The sequence below is a fragment of the Salvelinus fontinalis genome, chromosome 36 (genome assembly GCF_029448725.1).
Source record: "Salvelinus fontinalis isolate EN_2023a chromosome 36, ASM2944872v1, whole genome shotgun sequence".
In the NCBI taxonomy this organism is placed as follows: Eukaryota; Metazoa; Chordata; class Actinopteri; order Salmoniformes; family Salmonidae; genus Salvelinus; species Salvelinus fontinalis.
In genome coordinates this window covers 29329378-29347238 of record NC_074700.1, presented here as the reverse complement: position 1 = coordinate 29347238, position 17861 = coordinate 29329378, and the positions used below count along the sequence as shown (strand labels likewise).

The 17861-nt window shown below is 47.4% G+C and overlaps 1 protein-coding gene across 1 annotated transcript in view; it reads left to right on the top strand.

Annotated features, from left to right (window-relative positions):
• The first annotated feature begins 380 nt into the window (after positions 1 to 380).
• The window catches only part of m1ap (meiosis 1 associated protein), a 77539-nt gene continuing 60058 nt past the window's right edge, over positions 381 to 17861 (top strand). The window contains exons 1-3 of the mRNA XM_055901280.1: positions 381 to 489; positions 9177 to 9458; positions 9680 to 9871. Of these exons, the coding sequence (XP_055757255.1) occupies positions 9204 to 9458; positions 9680 to 9871 (447 nt within the window). The 5' untranslated portion in view covers positions 381 to 489; positions 9177 to 9203. The remainder of the gene's footprint in view (positions 490 to 9176; positions 9459 to 9679; positions 9872 to 17861) is intronic.

Below are 17861 nucleotides of genomic sequence, written 5' to 3'. Positions count from 1 at the left end.
TTCAGTTACGGATGATTGTGAGAGAACCGTTTTATTGGAAAAGGGTGAGGTGCATTCTCCAGTCACACCTTCATCCAATCAGACTACTGACTAGTTAACTAGTAGTAGTCAGGGAAATCTGTTTTACTGTAACCCAGGCCTATCCCCGTCTGTCTTTTATTGACAAGATAAAGAGTATAGTAAACACACACATTTAGACTAAATCGTAATGCCATTTATGACAAATGGTTTATAATAATTAATGAAATATATTTGGTATCCGCTGTGATCTTTCAGTCAGCATGCATCCTCCCCGCGCGCAGCTGCTCTCACATCTGCCTTGGCGGGAGAGTGCGAGACATGACGTCACGTCTACTTTTCAAACAATCTGAAAATAACTTCTCTTTTTTTTTACAGCTAAAACTAGTGTGGATTTTGGCTAAATAACCTCAACATACACCAGGACAGGGAATTCACTAAGAAACACGAAAACAAAAGTAAATTGCAGAGGTAAGGTACATTTGCTAACAAGTACCTAGCTAGCTATCTAGCTAACGTTAGGTATGATATTGACTTGATAACTAACGTTACATTTTGTTTGGTGAGTTTGGAAAATGGGAAAACGCTACTTTGAGCTGGCTAGTAGTCTGACGGTAGACAGTGCCCAAAAAGTTGTTTATTTCGTATTTCTGGGCAGATAACACCGTTCTTCAGCACTTTGTTGAGTAATGACAGTTATATGGATTCCAGTCACAAACACAGATCAGAGAGATCTTGGACGTGTTCAGCAAGACGCAACGTTTTTTGAACGTTCATATAGAAATAGGCTATGTAGAACATGCCGGTTTACATGTAGAATAATGAATCACATCAGCTCTATTCATTTCATGACATTTATATCTGCAACGTTTGACAACTGAAGGTGGCCCTCAGCGTGACTCCCTCATATTGACCTGGCTGTCATCTCCTAATTACAGGCCTACATCCTTGCATACCAGGCCTTTTCTATTAGCATAGCTAGCTTGCTAAATGCTTATAACAGTCTATAACGATTTTAGTTGCGGGGGCGGAAAGGGTTTTGATGGTGTGTGTAACAGCGCCCTTTTTATCAGTCTCTCCCTTCTAAATCTTGTCTTTTGCCCTTGGATTATACTACTCATCTAATGACGCACCAATTGAAATTACCAGGCTGTGTGCGTGCGTGTGTGTGCCTGCATGTTGCGTGCAAGCGAGAGAGAGACACACACACACACTGTACACACACAATGTGTCCTTTTGTCATCACGCCAGTCTTGTTGACTAGAAACGTCTGCTTGAAGGCACAGTGAGAGAGAGAGAGAGAGGATCCTTCCGTAACATGGGCAAATAGAACAGGACCGATAGAACACAGAGTTCCGTTGTGAATGGAGATGGTTCTATTGATGATTCTGAACGATTCCGTCACAAATGGCACCATATTCCCTATATAGTGCACAACTTTTAACCAGGGTACCTGGTCAAAAGTAGTGCACTGAATAGGGTGCCATTTAGAATGAAAGCATAGATAACAGAATGTTCTGATCTGGCCCTATTTAAACCTCTCTGCTTCTAGCTATCTCTATCTGACCTAGGGAGTGACACATAACAGTCTTGTGTTTCATCTCAAATGACACTCTATTCCCTGTACAGTGCACTTCTTTTGACCAGCCATAACAGTCTTGTTCATTGTTATTTGGTCACAGCTGTGAGCTAAATGAGAATCCAATAAGGGAGTTGTGTGCCTCTTGTGATAATCATCTAAGGATGCTAGCTCTTCCTCCTTTTTCTCCTCCTCTTTGTTCCTCTTTTCCAGCTCAAAGTGTTAATCATTTGTTCACAGGTGTGTGTGTGTGTGTGTGTGTGTGTGTGTGTGTGTGTGTGTGTGTGTGTGTGTGTGTGTGTGTGTGTGTGTGTGTGTGTGTGTGTGTGTGTGTGTGTGTGTGTGTGGACTTGACTCACTGTTATTTCATCATCACTTTGACTAAGCATTATCTGTTTCGTGATTGACGGATCGACTGACTGACTGTTGAAAACTCCCTATACGTCTCAATTACTTCACTTCCCCCGTGTCCGTTCTCCTGTTCTCTCTCCATCAAATGACTAACCATTGTAACTCTAGTGTGATGAAGACAGACAGGGGGGAATTCATGTTGTCATAATGGCAGGGTTTCCCCTTCATAGTGACATGGGTGAGATAGGCTATTCTCATTAGCTGACTGGAGTTCTCTGGCAAGAGGGGACTTTCCCCAAACTGTAACATCCTTTTCATGGTGCATGACTGCTCTCTTTCATGTACACTACCGTTCAAAAGTTTGGGGTCACTTAGAAATTTCCTTGTTTTTCCATGAAAACATACATGAAAATTAGTTGTAAAATTAATAGGAAATATAGTCGTTGACAAGGTTATAAATAATGATATATATATATATTTTTTTAAATTAGATAATAATTGTGGCCTTCAAACTTTGCTTTCGTCAAAGAATCCTCCATTTGCAGCAATTACAGCCTTGCAGACATTTGGTATTCTAGTTGTCAATTTGTTGAGGTAATCTGAAGAGATTTCACCCCATGCTTCCTGAAGCACCTCCCACAAGTTGGATTGGCTTGATGGGCACTTCGTACGTATCATACGGTCAAGCTGCCCCCACAACAGCTCAATAGGGTTGAGATCCGGTGACTGTGCTGGCCACTCCATTATAGACAGAATACCAGCTGACTGCTTCTTCCCTAAATAGTTCTTGAATCGTTTGGAGCTGTGCTTTGGGTCATCGTCCTGTTGTAGGAGGAAATTGGCTCCAATTAAGCACCATCCACAGGGTATGGCATGGCGTTGCAAAATGGAGTGATAGCCTTCCTTCAAGATCCCTTTTACCCTGTACAAATCTACCACTTTACCACCACCAAAGCACCCCCAGACCATCACATTGCCTCCACCATGCTTAACAGATGGCGTCAAGCACTCCTCCAGCATCTTTTCATTTTTTCTGCGTCTCACGAATGTTCTTCTTTGTGATCCGAACACCTCAAACTTAGATTTGTCTGTCCATAACACTTTTTTCTAATCGTTTTTTGTCCAGTGTCTGTGTTCGTTTGCCCATCTTAATCTTTTATTTTTATTGGCCAGTCTGAGATATGGCTTTTTCTTTGCAACTCTGCCTAGAAGGCCAGTATCCCGGAGTCGCCTCTTCACTGTTGACGTTGAGACTGGTGATTTGTGGGTACTATTTAATGAAGCTGCCAGTTGAGGACTTGTGAGGCATCTGTTTCTCAAACTAGACACTCTAATGTACTTGTCCTCTTGCTCAGTTGTGCACCGGGGCCTCCCACTTCTCTTTCTATTCTGGTTAGAGCCAGTTTGCTGTCACGACTTCGACCGAGGCAGGCTCTTCTTCCCGTTCGGGTGGCGTTCGGCGGTCGTCGTCACCGGCCTATTAGCTGCCACTGATCCTTTTCTCCCCCTCCCTATGTGTTTATTGGGCGCACCTGTTTTGTATGAGGGGTAATTAGTTGGGCTTATTTAATCAGCCGGCATTCACGTTTCTTTGTGCGGGATTGTTTGCGTGTAAGTAGTGGTGTGCTACATGTTTCTGGACTGAGTTCTTTTACCCCGTGTCTGGGGTTGGTTATAGTGTACACCCAGTGTGTTAATAGGGTGGACTAGATGGTCCGTGTTTACATTTACATTTACATTTAAGTCATTTAGCAGACGCTCTTATCCAGAGCGACTTACAAATTGGTGCATTCACCTTATGACATCCAGTGGAACAGCCACTTTACAATAGTGCATCAGATCTTTTAAGGGAGGGGGGGGGGGGGGGGGGCAGAAGGATTGCTTTATCCTAGGTATTCCTTGAAGAGGTGGGGTTTCAGGTGTCTCCGGAAGGTGGTGATTGACTCCGCTGTCCTGGCGTCGTGAGGGAGTTTGTTCCACCATTGGGGGGCCAGAGCAGCGAACAGTTTTGACTGGGCTGAGCGGGAACTGTACTTCCTCAGTGGTAGGGAGGCGAGCAGGCCAGAGGTGGATGAACGCAGTGCCCTTGTTTGGGTGTAGGGCCTGATCAGAGCCTGAAGGTACTGAGGTGCCGTTCCCCTCACAGCTCCGTAGGCAAGCACCATGGTCTTGTAGCGGATGCGAGCTTCAACTGGAAGCCAGTGGAGAGAGCGGAGGAGCGGGGTGACGTGAGAGAACTTGGGAAGGTTGAACACCAGACGGGCTGCGGCGTTCTGGATGAGTTGTAGGGGTTTAATGGCACAGGCAGGGAGCCCAGCCAGCAGCGAGTTGCAGTAATCCAGACGGGAGATGACAAGTGCCTGGATTAGGACCTGCGCCGCTTCCTGTGTGAGGCAGGGTCGTACTCTGCGGATGTTGTAGAGCATGAACCTACAGGAACGGGCCACCGCCTTGATGTTGGTGGAGAACGACAGGGTGTTGTCCAGGATCACGCCAAGGTTCTTAGCGCTCTGGGAGGAGGACACAATGGAGTTGTCAACCGTGATGGCGAGATCATGGAACGGACAGTCCTTCCCCGGGAGGAAGAGCAGCTCCGTCTTGCCGAGGTTCAGCTTGAGGTGGTGATCCGTCATCCACACTGATATGTCTGCCAGACATGCAGAGATGCGATTCGCCACCTGGTCATCAGAAGGGGGAAAGGAGAAGATTAATTGTGTGTCGTCTGCATAGCAATGATAGGAGAGACCATGTGAGGTTATGACAGAGCCAAGTGACTTGGTGTATAGCGAGAATAGGAGAGGGCCTAGAACAGAGCCCTGGGGGACACCAGTGGTGAGAGCGCGTGGTGAGGAGACAGATTCTCGCCACGCCACCTGGTAGGAGCGACCTGTCAGGTAGGACGCAATCCAAGCGTGGGCCGTGCCGGAGATGCCCAACTCGGAGAGGGTGGAGAGGAGGATCTGATGGTTCACAGTATCGAAGGCAGCCGATAGGTCTAGAAGGATGAGAGCAGAGGAGAGAGAGTTAGCTTTAGCAGTGCGGAGCGCCTCCGTGATACAGAGAAGAGCAGTCTCAGTTGAGTGACTAGTCTTGAAACCTGACTGATTTGGATCAAGAAGGTCATTCTGAGAGAGATAGCAGGAGAGCTGGCCAAGGACGGCACGTTCAAGAGTTTTGGAGAGAAAAGAAAGAAGGGATACTGGTCTGTAGTTGTTGACATCGGAGGGATCGAGTGTAGGTTTTTTCAGAAGGGGTGCAACTCTCGCTCTCTTGAAGACGGAAGGGACGTAGCCAGCGGTCAAGGATGAGTTGATGAGCGAGGTGAGGTAAGGTAGAAGGTCTCCGGAAATGGTCTGGAGAAGAGAGGAGGGGATAGGGTCAAGCGGGCAGGTTGTTGGGCGGCCGGCCGTCACAAGACGCGAGATTTCATCTGGAGAGAGAGGGGAGAAAGAGGTCAAAGCACAGGGTTGGGCAGTGTGAGCAGAACCAGCGGTGTCGTTTGACTTAGCGAACGAGGATCGGATGTCGTCGACCTTCTTTTCAAAATGGTTGACGAAGTCGTCTGCAGAGAGGGAGGAGGGGGGGGGAGGGGGAGGAGGATTCAGGAGGGAGGAGAAGGTGGCAAAGAGCTTCCTAGGGTTAGAGGCAGATGCTTGGAATTTAGAGTGGTAGAAAGTGGCTTTAGCAGCAGAGACAGAAGAGGAAAATGTAGAGAGGAGGGAGTGAAAGGATGCCAGGTCCGCAGGGAGGCGAGTTTTCCTCCATTTCCGCTCGGCTGCCCGGAGCCCTGTTCTGTGAGCTCGCAATGAGTCGTCGAGCCACGGAGCGGGAGGGGAGGACCGAGCCGGCCTGGAGGATAGGGGACATAGAGAGTCAAAGGATGCAGAAAGGGAGGAGAGGAGGGTTGAGGAGGCAGAATCAGGAGATAGGTTGGAGAAGGTTTGGGCAGAGGGAAGAGATGATAGGATGGAAGAGGAGAGAGTAGCGGGGGAGAGAGAGCGGAGGTTGGGACGGCGCGATACCATCCGAGTAGGGGCAGTGTGGGAAGTGTTGGATGAGAGCGAGAGGGAGAAGGATACAAGGTAGTGGTCGGAGACTTGGAGGGGAGTTGCAATGAGGTTAGTGGAAGAACAGCATCTAGTAAAGATGAGGTCAAGCGTATTGCCTGCCTTGTGAGTAGGGGGGGAAGGTGAGAGGGTGAGGTCAAAAGAGGAGAGGAGTGGAAAGAAGGAGGCAGAGAGGAATGAGTCAAAGGTAGACATGGGGAGGTTAAAGTCACCCAGAACTGTGAGAGGTGAGCCGTCCTCAGGAAAGGAGCTTATCAAGGCATCAAGCTCATTGATGAACTCTCCAAGGGAACCTGGAGGGCGATAAATGATAAGGATGTTAAGCTTGAAAGGGCTGGTAACTGTGACAGCATGGAATTCAAAGGAGGCGATAGACAGATGGGTAAGGGGAGAAAGAGAGAATGACCACTTGGGAGAGATGAGGATCCCGGTGCCACCACCCCGCTGACCAGAAGGTCTCGGGGTGTGCGAGAACACGTGGGCAGACGAAGAGAGAGCAGTAGGAGTAGCAGTGTTATCTGTGGTGAGCCATGTTTCCGTCAGTGCCAGGAAGTCGAGGGACTGGAGGGACGCATAGGCTGAGATGAGCTCTGCCTTGTTGGCCGCAGATCGGCAGTTCCAGAGGCTACCGGAGACCTGGAACTCCACGTGGGTCGTGCGGGCTGGGACCACCAGGTTAGGGTGGGCGCGGCCACGCGGTGCGAAGCGTTTGTATGGTCTGTGCAGAGAGGAGAGAACAGGGATAGACAGACACATGGTTGACAGGCTACAGAAGAGGCTACGCTAATGCAAAGGAGATTAGAATGACAAGTGGGCTACACGTCTCGAATGTTCAGAAAGTTAAGCTTACGTTGCAAAACATAAGAATAAAATACAAGATCTTATTGACTAAAATGATATAGTACTGCTGGCTGGTGAAGTAGCCTGGCTAGCAGTGGCTACGTTGTTGAAAGTGAAGCTGGCTAGGTAACCTCGACAATTTCACTAAATTTCTCTAAACTACACAATTATCATGGATACAAGGACAGGAAAGACAACTAGCTAACACTACGCTAATCAAGTCGTTCCTATTGTAATGTAAGTTTCTACAGTGCTGCTATTCGGTAGAAGTTGGCTAGCTAGCAGTGTTGGCTAGGTAGGAGGACGGCAGCGCGGGAGGCGAAAAATAGCTGGCTAGCTAACCGATAATTACTCAAAGCTACACAATTATCTTAGATAGAAAGATAGCAAAGAAAACTAAGTAGCTAGCTAACACTACACAAGTCAAGTCGTTCCGTTGTAATGTAATCGTTTCTACAGTGCTGCTAATCGGTGGCTAGCTGGCTAGCTAGCAGGGTTGACTACGTTACGTTAGGGCGAGAATACCTGGCTAGCGAACCTCAGCGAACCTTGATAACTACACAATTATCACCGATACAAAGACGGCTATGTAGCCAGCTAAGTAGCTAGCTAAGATCGAACAAATACAAATCAAAGATAGCAAAGACAACTGTGTAGTCAGCCAACACTACACTGATCAAGTCGTTCCGTTGTAATGCACTCGTTTCTACAATGCTGCTATTCGGTGGCAAGCTGGCTAGCTAGCAGTGTTTGGCTACGTTGCGTTATGTTAGGGCGAAAATAGCTGGCTGGCGAACCTCAATAACTACACAATTATGTTTGATGCAAAGACGGCTATGTAGCTAGCTAAGATCAAACAAATCAAACCGTTGTACTGTAGTGAAAATGAAAATCAGACCGTTGTACTATAATGAAAAGTTTATACTACTATTCGGTAGACGGTGGACGTTTGCTAGCTACTGGGCAGATAGCAGTGTGGACTACGATAGACGACGGAATACGATAATTACGCAATTATCTTTTATACACAGACGGCTAAGTAGCTAGCTAAGAAGAAATTGCTAAGGTTAGACAAATTAAACCGTTGTACTATAATGAAATGTAATGAAAATGAAATGAAAATTTATACTACCTGCAGAGCGAATGCAAATGCGACCGCTCGCTCCAAACCGGATGTCGCATTTTTTGTGTTCATTAAAGAACATTTTGGATTTGGCACCTGCTGTTTCCTGCGTGTTGACTCCACACTCTGACACCCAGGCCTTACATTTGCACTGTTCTGTGAAGGGAGTAGTACACAGCGTTGTACGAGATCTTCAGTTTCTTGGCAATTTCTCGCATGGAAAAGCCTTTATTTTTCAGAACAAAAATAGACTAACGAGTTTCAGAAGAAAGTGCTTTGTTTCTGGCCCTTTTGAGCCTGTAATCGAACCCACAAATGCTGATGCTCCAGATACTCAACTAGTCTAAAGAAAGCCAGTTTTGTTGCTTCTTTAATCAGAACAAATCAAATCAAATTTATTTATATAGCCATTTGTACATCAGCTGATATCTCAAAGTGCTGTAAGGAAACCCAGCTTAAAACTCCAAACAGCAAGCAATGCAGGTGTAGAAGCACGGTGGCTAGGAAAAACTCCCTAGAAAGGCCAAAACCTAGGAACAAACCTAGAGAGGAACCAGGCTATGAGGGGTGGCCAGTCCTCTTCTGGCTGTGCCGGGTGGAGATTATAACAGAACATGGCCAAGATGTTCAAATGTTCATAAATGACCAGCATGGTCAAATAATAATAATCATAGTAGTTGTCGAGGGTGCAGCACCTCAGGAGTAAATGTCAGTTGGCTTTTCATAGCCGATCATTAAGAGTATCTCTGAAAACAACAGTTTTCAGCTGTGCTAACATAATTGCAAAAGGTTTTTCTAATGATCAATTAGCCTTTTAAAATGATAAACTTGGATTAGCTAACACAACGTGCCATTGGAACACAGGAGTGATGGTTGCTGTTAATGGGCCTCTGTACACCTATGTAGATATTCCATAAAAAATCTGCCTTTTCCAGCTACAATAGCCATTTACAACATTAACACTGTCTACACTGTATTTCTGATCAATTTGATGTTATTTTAATGGACAAAAAGTTTGCTAAGTGACCCCAAACTTTTGAACGGTAGTGTATATACCAAAACAAGTGGCGTGGCAGACATTTCCTTCAAAAAATGAATCCCAGATTGTAGCTTGAAACAACAAATTATTTCATGTTTGTTTACCGTCTTCCTTCCTCTTGCTCCATCCTTGTGTTTCCTTTACTATTGTTTTGTTTAGGTCCCGATTCCTGATTTCGTCGTTGCCATGGACGCAAGGAACCGCTCTGGCCCCCCCTCCTCCTCCTTCCAGGTGTGCCGCCCCTCCTCGTTCTCACGGCAACCGCCCCGTGTTCTGATCGTGGACGCGTCGCCGCCCTGGTGGTCAGAGACTGGTACTACGCTGTGTGAGGCTTTGGATAACTTCCTGACTCTGGCCTGTAGTCTGGACGGACCCTGTAGACTGCCCCTGCTTAGCCTTTACACTCTGAGTAGACAGCATGAATGTCTGCTGCCATTCGTGGTAAGAGGGAAGGAGGGCGAGAGAGAGAGAGAGAGAGAGAAGTGTGTTGTGTTATCTCTCTCTTTTCTTTCTCTCTCTCTTTACTGAAAAGATGCATGCCTGGTGACTTATATATGAGTCAGAATGGTGGCACTGTAATGAAGTAAATAAATCATTGCGCTCTCTCTCTAACCCCCACATTATCTCTCTCCCCCTTCCTCCATCCCTCTCCCCCACTCCAGCAAGTGAGGGGTAACCTGGCCCGCCTGCGTTCCTGTGTGGAGGAGCTGAGGTCCATACCCGGAGAGGGGTGCGTCCGCGCACCTAGAGGGGAACTGCTCAAACAGGCTGTTCTGGACAGCCTGCAGCAGTTTAAACAGTACACGCGACACACTACCACTCCGAACCAGGCCAACAACAATGGATCTGTAGAGGTGAGTACTGAAATGAGAGCCTTTGATTAGTTGAATCAGGTCTGTTATAGCTGGGCTAGAACAAAAACATGCACACCCTATTGGACAAGGTTTGGACCAGGTTTGGACCAGGTATGGACCAGGTTTGGACCAGGTATGGACCAGGTTTGGACCGGACCAGGTTTAAAGAACGCCTCACCTCACTGATGTGTTACAGATGATTTAATTTGATGATTTCATCATGATTTCACAAATATAATAACAAAATCAATACTGCTAAATTAATTGGTTTTGGAAATTTCAATTCTCTGCTTAACATCTAGATTTTTTATTTTGGTGATTGTTAGTTCTGTGAGCGGACCAAGTAATTGGGCGCCACTCTAAAGCGGGAAGGTGGAACAAACGAGTCAGGAGTAGGTTTTCTTGATTGAACAAAGTTCTATATTGAGGGCATTTGGACAACACAAACACTCCAACAGAATCAACGAAACTCTCCAAAGGAATAAAACATATATCTTCTTCTCCAGAGCAAAACAGGAACACAATACGATTGTCTTTAAATTACAACAAAAAGTCATGACATTGTCACCGTCTTAATGGTTCTTCCTAGATAGCTCCTCTGTCTCGGTGGCCATCTTCCAGAGATAGTTCCCCTTCTTGCTGGTTCCATACTCTCTCTTATAGGGGAAGGAGAATATCTCATTAGTAGTGTCAGCTGTGCTTAATTGCCTCTGGTTCACCTGTCTCCCATGCCTTGTTGGGCTACCATCCGTGAGCTCAGCCTGCCCTCTGGTGGTCCTTCCACATACCTTCCCCCTCAGGACCGAACCGGAGGGTCGGGCGCCAGACGCACCGTCTTGGTCGCGTCGGGACAGCGCGTCTGCATTCCCGTTCCTCGATCCGGCCCTGTGGATGACATGGAAAGAGAATGGTTGTAAAGACAAAAACCATCTGGCTATTCTGTTGTTATTGTTCCTCTTACCAGCCATCCACGTGAGGGGCGCATGGTCCGTAACTAAAGCAAACCTCCGACCCAGTAGGTAGTACCGGAGATAATCGAGAGCCCACTTAATGGCTAAGGCCTCTTTCTCTACGGTAGCATACCTCTGTTCCCGATCGCTGAGCTTCCTACTTATGAAGAGAATCGGCTTCTCTGCTTCGCCTTTACCCTGAGCTAGTACGGCCCCGAGCCCTGTATCCGAGGCGTCGACCTGCACAATGAACTCTTGTGAGAAGTCCGGAGCCTGTAGGACGGGATCAGAACACAGGCCATCTTTTAGCAATTGAAAGGCCTCTTCCGTCTCGTCGTTCCACTCTACCTGGTTTGGCAAGTTTTTCTTGATGAGGTTTGTGAGGGGATTGGCAATGGTTGCATATCCCGGGATAAAACGGCGATAATATCCCGTTATCCCTAATAAGGCCCAAACGTCCCGCTTGGTCCGGGGTCGCGGCCAGTCTCGAATTGCCCTGGTCTTCTCTGCCTGTGGGCGTATTTTCCCATTCCCCACGGTGTACCCCAGGTATTCCGCTTCGGACAGACCCAGGCAGCATTTATTTGGATTGGCCGTCAACCCTGTGGCTTCCAAACTCACGAGCACCGCCCGTAATCGCAGGAGGTGACTATCCCAGTCCTCGCTGTGGATAACCACATCGTCTATGTACGCCGCTGCATACTCTTGATGGGGCCGTAGAATGGCATCCATGAGGCGTTGGAAAGTTGCAGCGGCACCATGCAGTCCGAAGGGCATCCTCACATACTGGAAAAGCCCCTCTGGTGTGGCAAAGGCAGTCTTTGGGCGATCCTCCGGAGCCACCGGCACTTGCCAATATCCCTTCGTCAAATCCAGGGTGGTGATGAACTTGGCCTTTCCTAAGCGCTCCAAGAGTTCATCCACGCGGGGCATGGGATACGCATCGAATGTAGAGATGGCATTCACGGCCCTAAAATCGTTGCAGAGCCTCATACTACCATCGGATTTGGGGACCAGGACTATGGGACTGGACCACTCACTCGTCGATGGCTCGATCACACCCATCCTCAACATCTCCCTTACCTCGTTCTTAGCGATGACTCGGCGAGCCTCAGGAATCCTGTAAGGGCGGATATGCACCTTCTGGCCGGGTTCAGTGTGGATATGGTGGAACAGGACATCTGTTTGTCCTGGGAATGGAGAGAATATTCGACCGAAGTTCATAATCAGCTTGTCTAGCTGTCTTGACTGCTCCGGCAGGAGAGTTTGACCACGGCGCACCGGTGGTAGAGCCTCCTCTTTTCCTTTTCCCTCCAGGGCCATCAAAGCCACCTCCTCCTCTCTTCCATGGTACGGCTTTAACAGGTTTATGTGATAGAGTTGGACCTTCTTCCTTCTATCAGGTTGCTTGATGAGGTAATTGACCGGTGAGACCCTTTTCATTACCCCGTAGGGTCCCCTCCACTGTGCCAGCAAGCGATGTTCGGCCGTGGGCACGAGCACCATCACTTTCTCTCCCACGGTGAACTCACGGGGGGTCGCGGACTTATCATAGGCCCGGCCTTGGGTCCTTTGTGCCTTCTCCATATGTTCCTTGACTATGGGCCACACTGCTGACAGGCGGTCTCTCATCAGGGTAATATGTTCTATTGTGGATCGAAAGGGGCATGGTTGGGTCTCCCAGGTCTCCTTGGCTAAGTCGAGGATCCCTCGACAGGGTCTGCCATAGAGCAATTCAAACGGAGAGAATCCAGTGGATGCTTGGGGTACTTCTCGCAGGGCAAACATTAAGTGTGGGAGAAGCATGTCCCAGTTTTTCCCGTCTCGGGACACCACTCTTCTCAACATGCTTTTAATCGTTTTGTTCAAGCGTTCACACAACCCGTCTGTTTGAGGGTGGAATATGCTTGTACGTATTTGTTGAACCTGATACAACCGACACAGGTCCTTCATCAACCGCGACATGAATGGGGTTCCCTGATTAGTTAAGATCGTCTTGGGGAGGCCCACCCGAGAGAACATCATGAATAATTCCTTGGCAATTCCCTTTGACGACATATTACGCAGGGGTATGGCCTCCGGGAACTTGGTAGCGTAATCTATGACCACTAGGATGTACTCGTGTCCTCTGGCGGATTTTGGGAGGGGTCCTACGAGGTCCATAGCTATGCGTTCAAAGGGAGTCTCTATAATGGGGAGAGGAATCAAAGGGTTACGCAGGTGTGGCCGTGGAGCTGTACGTTGACATTGATCACACGTCCTACAATACCTGGCCACATCCCGGGTGACCCGGGGCCAATAGAATCTCTGCATGATTCTGTCAATAGTCTTGTCTCGTGCCAGGTGTCCTCCTAGGACGTGGGAATGGGCTAACTGTAGAACTGTATCCCTGTATGGTCTAGGCACCATTAGTAATTCCAGGTTTTCCCCCCTTCGTCGTACGACCCAGTATAAGAGACCCCGCCTGATTGCATAGTAAGGAAGAGGGGGCTCACCTGATCCGTCGACGTTCCTCCCGTCGATCACCTTCACCTTCCTCATGGCCTCCCTTAGGTCTGGGTCTCTATGCTGCGAGGTGCCGAACTGTCCCTTTAATTCCTGGGGCAGATCAACCTCGGTAGAGGGATGTGGAGGATGTTCCCCATCCCCCTCGGGGATGACCGATGAGAACCCCTTCCAGGTTCCCTCCTCGGATGGAACTTCAAATATATCCCTTAGCGTCTGGTTGCTCCTTCCTTCCTGTGTAGTGTATAACCCTTCACAAGTGTCTTCATCGGTGGTTTCCTGGAATATCTGTCGTAAACGTTGGGTTGCTATTTCTTCCTCTGCTGCAGAGGACGAGGACGTAGCTACGTCTCCTTGTAGGACTACTACCTCGGGCTTGGATTTTCTCTTCTTTCCTGTCCCCCTTCTTTCCACGCATAACGTCATCTGCCGAAGCTCCTTATATAAGGGACAGTCTCTCCCGATCAATAATGGTACCTTCAGCTGGGGCACTTTCCCTGCCCTGACTGTACACCTTCCTTTTGGAGTGAGAATCGGCAGATTCACAGTGGGGTAATAGTGGGTGTCTCCATGGATACAGGATACGGCTACTTTGTCTGGTAGCAGTGTTGCGGAGGTCACCAGCCGCTCCTCTACTAACGTAACCATACTTCCCGAGTCGAGGATGGCTACCACATCTTGTCCTTCGACTTGAACTGGAATCTCTGGGGCTGGAGCTATTTCTGCTAACCAACAGTGTTGATCCTGCCCCCTCAAACCGAGAGGTGTGGGGGTGGGTAGTGATGACTCTGTGACCATGGGCTCGTCCTTGCTAGGACATTGTGGGGCATAATGGTTGGGAGACTGACATTTATAACACCGACCCTGCTGTGTGGGGGATGATTTCTCCCACCTCCGGAGGGGGTTCGGACGTTTCGGTGGCGGACGCGCCGGCGTGAGTCGGGGTACGGGATCGGAAGAATCCTTCCGTTCCTCCTTGTCACTTTTTAACAACTCCCCTGTAGACCGATATGTTTCCACCGCCTGTGCTATGTCGTCGGCTGACAATGGGTTGGCTTGCCCCACAACCCTTTTTAAGTCACTGGGTAATTCCCTCAATATCTTGTCCACTACAAGAGTCTCTATCACCTGTCCTACTCCCTTTTCAGGTTCTAGCCACTGTTTCGTCAGTCGTATTAATGCAAAAATCTGGGACCGGACGGGTTTGTCAGCTGTGTAGGTCCATTGATGGAACTTTACGGCCCTATCTCTGGCAGTCAGCTGGTACCGGGATAGGATCTTGGTTTTTAGTCGCCCATAGTCTGCAGCTTCGCGGGCATCCAGGTCAAAATAGGCTTCCTGAGCCACCCCGGTCAAAAGAGGAGCTAATGCGCTTGCCCATTCTGTGGGCGGCCACTCTTCCAAGGTGGCCGTCCTTTCGAAGGTCATGAGGAAGGCCTCAATATCATCCTCCTTGGAGAGACGAGGTAAGATGGCATGAGCAGCCGCTCTTGGCTTAACTCTAGGTTCTTCTCGCCGGCTCAGCTGTTGTTGCAGGAGTTCTATGGTTGTATGCTGTGCCGCGATCAATTGTTGTAGTAGGGCGTTATCCATCGTTCTTGAAAGGTTCCTCCTGGTCTACTGGAAGAATCTTGATTTACTCACTTATCCTTGTGTCACTCGTCCACCTAATGCCCACATTCTCCACCAATGTGAGCGGACCAAGTAATTGGGCGCCACTCTAAAGCGGGAAGGTGGAACAAACGAGTCAGGAGTAGGTTTTCTTGATTGAACAAAGTTCTATATTGAGGGCATTTGGACAACACAAACACTCCAACAGAATCAACGAAACTCTCCAAAGGAATAAAACATATATCTTCTTCTCCAGAGCAAAACAGGAACACAATACGATTGTCTTTAAATTACAACAAAAAGTCATGACATTGTCACCGTCTTAATGGTTCTTCCTAGATAGCTCCTCTGTCTCGGTGGCCATCTTCCAGAGATAGTTCCCCTTCTTGCTGGTTCCATACTCTCTCTTATAGGGGAAGGAGAATATCTCATTAGTAGTGTCAGCTGTGCTTAATTGCCTCTGGTTCACCTGTCTCCCATGCCTTGTTGGGCTACCATCCGTGAGCTCAGCCTGCCCTCTGGTGGTCCTTCCACAGTTCTCAAAGATTATATTAAAAAAAGATATAGGTCCATTATCTTTCCTACATACGTTATATCCGGTGTTAGCGGGTCACGTTTATATCGAGTGTTTTTCCATCCCGAAGGATATTTGTATACATTATTTTTTTTACACTCGTTGATTTAGGCATCCTGGATTATAAGGCTGCTCACCCCCGAAGGGATTTTAACGGCCGAAAAATCCCTGCGTTTTATGAATGCATTAGGACAACTAAAGGGCAGTCCTTTAGGTTTTTTGAGCATTTCTCAAATTGTAGAAGCTCCGGTCAGAGCCATTAGTGGACTAGCTTCCGACCAGGAGCTGATATGAATGGACCCATTAGAACACAGAACACCATTAGAAAACAGACACTAAACACAAGCCCATTAGAACACAGAACACCATTAGAGAACACAGACACTAAACATATGGCTCTGTGTTCCATCTTAGCTCTGAAACAGACTTCCTATTTTGGCTGTGTCCCGAATGGAACCCTATTTCCTAAATAAGCCTACAGTATATCCATCATAGGGTTCTGGTCAACAGTAGTGTACTATAGAGGAAATGTGGTACTATTTAGGATGCATTCTCGACCAGCACTGATATCCTTCTATACAGGAAGAGAAGAGACAGGAGAAAACAACCAAATGGCACCCTTCAGGAAAAGCATTTAGACCCAGAGTCTCTTTTTCAATGGAGACCTGGCCAAGAAGACTGCAACCATCAATACATTACATAGTTAAAACATACAAGAAATACAATACAACAACATGATCCAGCCTATAAAAAAAAAAAACATTTACACTCCTCTGTAACAGAGTCTCCCATCAATATTTAAAGTTTATTCAGTGGCACTAACATATCTAGATGAAGCATGGATTGTAGATTATGCCATGAGTCTGGTGCACAAGAAGAGAAGGGCAGTCTGAGGACTTTAAGTAGCAACCACCTAGCAGCCCGGGTATGGTAACTGCTGGTGGTGAAGGAGACCAGACTACGGAGGTAAAGAGGGAGTTTACACAAAAGGGCTTTGTAGATGAACACATACACATGTATCTTTCTGCACATATAAAGTGAGGTCCATTTGGTACAATGTGCAATAGTGGGTAAGTGACTAGGCATTTGTAATAAAGCGCAAGGATAAACAGAGTCCAGTCTCTGTAAGATGGAGGAGGCTGCATGATAAACATAGTCCAGTCTCTGTAAGACGGAGGAGGCTGCATGATAAACAGAGTCCAGTCTCTGTAAGACGGAGGAGGCTGCATGATAAACAGAGTCCAGTCTCTGTAAGACGGAGGAGGCTGCATGATAAACATAGTCCAGTCTCTGTAAGACAGAGGAGGCTGCATGATAAACAGAGTCCAGTCTCTGTAAGACGGAGGAGGTTGCATGATAAACATAGTCCAGTCTCTGTAAGACGGAGGAGGCTGCATGATAAACAGAGTCCAGTCTCTGTAAGACGGAGGAGGTTGCATGATAAACATAGTCCAGTCTCTGTAAGACGGAGGAGGCTGCATGATAAACAGAGTCCAGTCTCTGTAAGACGGAGGAGGTTGCATGATAAACAGAGTCCCGTCTCTGTAAGACGGAGGAGGCTGCATGATAAACAGAGTCCAGTCTCTGTAAGATGGAGGAGGTTGCATGATAAACAGAGTCCAGTCTCTGTAAGATGGAGGAGGCTGCATGATAAACAGAGTCCAGTCTCTGTAAGACGGAGGAGGTTGCATGCATATACAACAAGTCACCATGATCAATTACAGAGAGAAAAGTGGCCTGAACAAGCCATAAGCGGGAAGCAAGCCTTATTACGAAAAATTAAAAACCCAATTTCAATTTAAGCTTTTATCACAAGATTATCCACATGAACTTTAAAGGACAACTTGTCATCCAACCAAATACCTAGGTATTTCTGGTCAAATGTAGTTCAGTATTTAGGGATAAGGGCCGTTAGGACCTAGACATTTAGTAGGATTATACATTATTATTTTCTGGCCCCAGTAATGTGATTTTGTGATGTTTTAACTTATTACTACTGAAAGATGTTACTCGGGGTTGAATTTAATGAATTTATCCGTTTTTTTTCCTTCTGATCTGGTGTGTAAATGTGTCAGAAAGAGATTTTAGGACTGTGTGTCATCAGATAAACCGGACATAAAGATGTAATCAAGAGTTTAATAAGGGCTTGATGTTGTTTTTTTCCCCATAAAGTAGGCCTACTGATTATGAAGTCACAGACTGGCTGTCTACAAGAAGAAGCTCTCAGTTTCAGGCTGCTGAGGGGAGGACGGCTCATAATAATGTCCGGAACGGAGCAAATGGAATGCCATCGAACCACGTTTGATGTGTTTGATACCGTTCCACTGATTCCGCTCCAGCCGTTACCACG